The sequence below is a fragment of the Lissotriton helveticus genome, chromosome 12, assembly GCF_964261635.1.
Source record: "Lissotriton helveticus chromosome 12, aLisHel1.1, whole genome shotgun sequence".
Classification (NCBI taxonomy): Eukaryota; Metazoa; Chordata; class Amphibia; order Caudata; family Salamandridae; genus Lissotriton; species Lissotriton helveticus.
Window position 1 is genome coordinate 214398763 of NC_136073.1, and position 6727 is coordinate 214405489.

Genomic DNA, 6727 nt, shown 5'->3' on the forward strand with positions numbered 1-6727 from the left:
CTCAGGGACTCATGTGAAGTTGTCATAACTACCCTCTTGAAACCTGGACGGTCAGTGAACAGATGTGGCTCAGACAGGGCTACCTACTTCACTTATAATGTTAATATCCACGTCCTGGCTAAGACTTTAGTGAGTTGGTACCTGAAAGGCATTCCAGATCTTGTACATCAAGACCAGAATGGTATTATGGACCAAAGGACCACAAGTCAAAAGATCAAACTCCTTTTATGGATGTAGCTAATTGAATTGCTATCATTCTAATAGACTCCGAGAAGGCATTTGTCAATTTCACCTTTTGTGCAAGATAAATTGTAACCCAACATTCATCACATATATCTTCTTGCACTACAACAGATCTACTGAAAGAGGATGAATATGCAGTATATTATTGGACTCCTTACTCATAGGGCTAGATTCTCATCCAGATTGCTCTCTGTTGTATCTGTTGCAGGTGATCAAACCCATCCCAGCCAAAATCCACTTTGATGAGGAGATCAGTGGCTGATGCTGGACATGAGAACTGAAGGACTGGATCTAGTTTTATGCAGGCGACCTCCTTCTATATCTGAGTTGTACCAGCCTGTCAATGTAGCACAACTTCCAAAAGAGTTCAGAAAAGTTTCTGACCTTAGAGTAAATTGGTCTAACTTGAGAGACAACCTAGTCTAACAGACAGAAGATATCGAAGAATGTGCGATGTATTTGCTCAGTTAGATTTGTTTCTTGCAACGTCAAATATTTGGGAATACGAAGAGGAAACAGAGTACAGGTGAAAAATATCATCCCAATGCTATGAGAGCTATATGTGGGCATGCTCCTATGCAATCCTCGGCCTCTATTTCTGTTGGGGAGGATAGCACTGGTTAAAATGACGGTGTTACCAAAGGCCTGATGCATACTGCAAAACTTCCCTTTTGACATTCTCCTCTCATTCCTCAGATGCATTACCTCCCTTCTAGACACTTTCATACAGAAGACAGGAGTATACCTGGTGAAATTATATGACTCAACAATTGATGAAGGGCGACTTCACCTCTTGTTAATGAGCTGCATACTTAATAGTTCCTAATGACTGGATATATGAACTGAGCTTAAACCCAACCTACAAAGTGGAGCTGTGGCTGGATCAAGGCTTACAACTCACTTCTGTATCTACCATACGCTGAAAATATTTACACGGATTCAACAATTAATAGAAAGTTGAACACATTGGATTTTGAGTCACCGTTCGGACATATTAATTGTGTGTTTTTAAGGTTAAACATTTAATTTGCACATGCCACAAAAGGGATTGTCTCCTGGCACTTACAAAAAAGATGTAATTGCTAGATAGCAGAATGAGACTCAATCAAGCGCAGAAATATGAATGGCTGCTACAGTCACTACTACCACTAATAAACATACCTGGGGACCTATTCTTATTAATGTCTCAAAGTGCTGGGCATCTAGACCCATCACCAGGGATGGCTTGAACATGTAGCAGAACATTTAAAAACTCTCAAAGAAGGCCGAGTGCAAAAGAGTACTCTTTTAAAAGTAGGCAATTGTGTCCCCCAATTCACATTTAGTGGAATTCCTATGCGCCAAAATGAAACTATAATCTTTTCAGAGAAAAGGCAAACTGGCAGGTGTCTCTCACCTGATCACAGTTAGGTCTGTGTCAAGAAGGTGTTAGGCATCACACAAATCTGTCATAGAATTTCTCATTTGACATTGAAAATGCAGATATTAAAGTACAATAAGGGCTGCATTGCCGGACCCAGCATCCCGCTATCCAGCCTGTTACATTACCTATCGGCCATTGTGCCCTGGAGCACGCACACGCGGCTCCCAACAATCTACCCCATTCCAATAACCATCCTCCGCTGCAGCTGTCACTTGACGCTGCCCCCAATTCCTGCCTTCGGACCGATCCTAAGTCCTCCTTCACACCAGTAAGCCCGTAGTGGAATCCGTATTAGCCGATACGCCACCATGCAATCACCTTCTCCTTCGGTTCAACCACCGGTTAATAAGGCTCTACTGTACAAGCATAACACTCCCTGTCCTGATGATGATCCTTATAATTCCCCAATAGATCGAAACGCCGTCGAAACTTTAAAAACACCTTATACATTCTAAATTCTTCATTTGAATTTTGTAAAGATGTTCAACGTGATTTGTTCTTTTGAAAATATTTATTGTTCCTTTGCAACAAACCACGAGCTTTGCCTGATCCCCCTGTTGTTTTGTTTTTGTATTGTTCCTGGTTGGTAAAATAGGACACAGGCTTGTGTCCCACTTTATGTATCAATGAGTAAACTATTGTTTATCTGTTTATAAGTGAATACTTGATCTCTGCCCGGCTGGACAAGTCCGCTTAATATAGTACTGACTGAGTCTATATTCATTCCTTTGGTTTCCTATCTTGAAACTTTCTAGGGATCTTTGTTGTTCAAAAATATTGAAAATGCAGAGGCACACCCTGAACATATACACACACACAAACACACACACACATTCACACACACACAGACTCTCTCTCTCACTCTCCGTTATTTTACAGCAAACTGATATCTAAAATGAGCTAGTCCCCTACAAATAATGTGAGTTGGTGAATTCTAAATACACCCGACAGTATTTTATCACACATCCCCATCCAATTGGCCTAACCCCTACCTATGTTGTAAATGGCCGAAAGAAAGTGGACTTTGTTTTAGAATATCTATGCCGAATCGTGTACAGCCATACATGCCTTTTAGCCATTAGATCAGAAGCCTGCGATTTCTCTCTCACATCCCTTTGACATTAACTCACTGTCCCCCTCCCCAATTATTGATATTTTTAATACCCTTCTTTTACATGGTAGTCTATGGCGTAAGGATAGATCGGCAAATGCGTGACTCTTGTTCTTGTTACATCCAATGGAAAGCAGTGCTTTCATTAAGGACACAGAAGTTGCCACCTTGGTAGCTTTTAGTTCCTCCAATAGAGAATTGTAGATGTAAAGCTTCTATGAAATCAAGCTGCCAGAGTAATTGGAAAACTCCATCTTCTGGCTCATTAGCCTGAGGAACAGAACATATGCAAGTGACAATTGACCACGCATAATTAAAGCTGAGAGATCCACATTAGTATTGGAGAGACACGCCTTCTAACCCCTAAACTACTGGCATGCACTTCAATGCTCTCTGTGCACAATTAGTAGTCATGGTAACATATAACAAGGTCCTGGCTCTATGCAACATTACATAAACATTTAGTGGAAGCCACGCCCCATGTGTCACTTAGCCCATGTATGTTTGCTTGGATGTTAGTATGGCCTTGTACCACAAAGATCAGGAAATGGAGACCTGATTTGGCATTTAATGTAAGTGATGGCCCTGATTACAGCTTTTAAGAACGTGGGGAGAGCAGTAGTCATAAGGGATTTGACGAATTGAGCTGGGTCTAGTCCACATGAGCTTTTAAATGCTAGCAACATACTTGGAAACAAAAAAATTCTAGTGTTTTACCGAGAGCCCATGCAGGGTTTCTAACCGAGGATCTTGGGATGGTTCACATAAATGTTGCACTTGTGTGAAAAAACCCAAGGCAAGCTAGTTTGCAGCATTTTAGCTGCTACCATAATATGGAGTTGAACAATCGGTCTTTGCTGAAGTCCCTATCACAAAAATAATTTTGTATCATGGCAAACTGAAGAAAACAAATAGTGGAACCAGCCAAACGATACATATATATTGCGTACACATCTTTTTAAGGGATTCAGAGAGATTTCTTCGAAGAAATAATAATCCACTAAAAACCCCTTTTAAAAAGTAAAGCAAACTCATGTTCTGTACTTTTTATCGAGTGCATGTAACAACATATAGAGAAGAGGCTGGTTTAGTGTCAAACACAGACCAGTAGTTCTCATTTGAAAAGTAGAGGAAGCATATTGTATCTGCTTCTCAGACTACATGAGAGCCATCACCAACTGAATGGATGCAAACACCCTACATCCTAATAAAACAGGAGTTCTTATATTCGGTAGTGGGTTGCCCTGGTCCACTGCCTGGAGACCAGAAGATCCCAGTCATAGACACTCTCCTTCCAACTCTGTCAGCAATCTAGGCGTTCCTCCTTAGGACAAATCTTTCCTCCGTAGGAGGGTCTATCCTTCCCGAACATTACCACAAACCCATTGTCCAAGACACTCGTTCTATCAAGAGTGGGCTTCTTCAATGTGATACCCCTTGGCCTCTCTTTCTGATTCTCCCACCACACTACCTCGGATTCAGAATGCTGGTGTTCGCTTAATCTTCAGACTCAACGGACACACTAGAATCTCCAACCATCTTAGATCTCTTCGCTGGCTGCCCGTTCACAAGAGATACATTTTCAAATCTCTTTTTGGTCTCCCAAAGTGATCTTAAATTCCTCTTTTCACTCTATGTCTCCTCTTTTCACTCATTACTCACCTTCCAACCCTTACGCTCCAGCTCAGTCATCCTCCTAAACATCTGCAGGTTTTGCAAAATTCAACCCGTTGGCTGTGAATTCTCTTGCAGCCAAAGCGTAGTGTGCACTTCCGACCCACTTATGTTCTAAAGGTTGTTGGACTTCTTTCCGCAAACTATTAAAAACTCATCTCTTTTCCAGCTAGTTTCTCTCAAACTCCTTATGATTTTTCTTTGCCCAGTGCCAGGACGCCCTCTTCCTGCCTATTTGTGAGCTTTACTAAATCTTAAAACCAACCAGATTAAATCACATTGATTGGATCTTGCATTGGGCTGGCGCATGCGCAGATGGCCGTATGACTTGCACCTGTTTTGAGCAAATGGTCGAGTCTGAAGTTATCTTTAATGTGCACTACTGGAGTAGGGTAGGGTGGAGAGAGTATAGTTTGATCTGGAGATGCTATTAATCAATAAGTCCCAAACTAGCACTGGGTATAAGCTCTAGGGGTTGAACATTAATGTATTGGTCGAACAGATGAACAATGGAATGAATTAATTAACATATATTTGTACGTGAATATATGAAAAAGTGCATATATAAAACACAGGTTAACATGACATGTATTTGAAGTGCAAGCTCACCCCCAAAGGGGCATCTTGGCGCTGAATAACGCTTGTTTATTGTTAACCAAGTCAATGGTACTCATGTTATCCACTTCAGAAAGTATGAGTAGATCCACCGGGAATTGAACCTGTGACTACTCATTTTATTGACCTCAGAAAGGATGAAAGGCTGAGTGGACCCACCGGGAATTGAACCTGTGACCATGCGGTCGAACGCAGGCCCCTGTAGTGGGTGCATTAGTCCACTAAGCCACCAGGATAAACCACCTGAGCGTCCTGGGTCAAAATCAATGATTAAATGAACCAACGAAGAAATGGCCGCCTCCATGTTAAAATAAAGCGCAAGTGGGTAAACCTTCTCTAGGCTCAAACTTAGATGAGTGCACGAAAGAAACCACTGAAAAAGAGCAGGTCAGCTGAATGCATCCTCTCCAGGCAAAAAACTTCAGTAACTGAACGAGCATATATTTAAGTGCACACGCTTATCGATTTTCTTTAACCTGGTAGTCCTTTCCTAGGTGCTGATGTTGAATGTGAACATACACATTAATACAATTACATAAACATTAGCAGAGTTCTACAGGCTAAATATTTTCTAGGCCACAACCTGGAATTATTAATACGCGAATGAATACATTTCTGAAGTGCAGATTACACATCTCTAAGGGGTACATTTGAACGAATGAATGAATGCGCATCCTTATATAGTGCATCGCAAGCAGGTAAACATATGCACTTCTTACAGGATTATATAAATGGATAACCAGCGTCAACTTTACGTCATCTACGACTGAGGTCGTAGTGTGCGCTGTACAAGACGCAGCCCCCACCCACAAGGAATAGTACAGTCCGGTCCTCGCGCTGCTTCTAGTGCTCAGCAACTCACCGCGCGTATCTATGAGTCTGACATTTCCATAAGTAGCAGAAGCTTACCTCGTATTTCTCGGCTAGCTTGGGATGGAGCGCGCGCTTCCGGAGAGTTCTGGCACAGCCCCCGCCGCTGAGCAAGAGGAGGGCGCTGAACACGGTCCCCAGCACGTGGGGGCCGCTGGCCCCGGGCCACCCCCGGGTCCGGTGGGCCATTCCTCTGAGGATGTGCAGGCACCGGAGAGACAGGCGCCACTGGCCCTCTGTAGGAGCCCGGGTTCCCCGGAGTGCAGCTGCACTTTTCTCGATGTGCACCCTCTGCCAAGGGTTGCAGGAGGCCGGCCGGGAGATCACCGCCCCGCCACCTCACCGAAGTCCCCGGAGATCAGATGAGGCGCATCGCTGCACTGCACCGAGCTGCTCGCCAAAGCCCGCGTCCCCGCGCTGAGCACATGCCGCTCAAGTGCAGCTCCGGGAGGATTATTTTTAGAAAGTCCCCCGGCTGCAGAGGCAGCCCCACATCTGGCCCTGCGAGCAGCCCATTCAAAGGCAGAGCATGGGATCGGATGACAGCTGCAGGAAGGAGGTATTATCCGGCAGAGGGGTGGGCTGTCTCCGCCGGGGAACCAGTCTCCAACTTTGCAAGTTTCACTTCATACCTCTGTAAGAGCGCATGTATTCCAAAGGTGGGCTGTGAACTGCTTATTGGCAAAAGGTGGACTGTGAACTGGCCTTTTGGCAAAAGAGGGAATCATTGCAGTATTATCCCTGTACTTTGGTGTTTGGTACTCTTTTGTAACTTGCACACGCCACTTTTC

General features: G+C 43.7%; 1 protein-coding gene across 1 annotated transcript in view; it reads right to left on the reverse strand.

Moving 5' to 3' along the window:
- WFDC1 (WAP four-disulfide core domain 1) overlaps window positions 1-6419 on the reverse strand; it is a 293650-nt gene extending 287231 nt beyond the window's left edge. Inside the window, exon 1 of the mRNA XM_078669220.1 lies at window positions 5976-6419. Within this exon, the coding sequence (XP_078525346.1) occupies window positions 5976-6125 (150 nt within the window). The 5' untranslated portion in view covers window positions 6126-6419. The remainder of the gene's footprint in view (window positions 1-5975) is intronic.
- Between the last annotated feature and the right edge of the window lie 308 nt (window positions 6420-6727).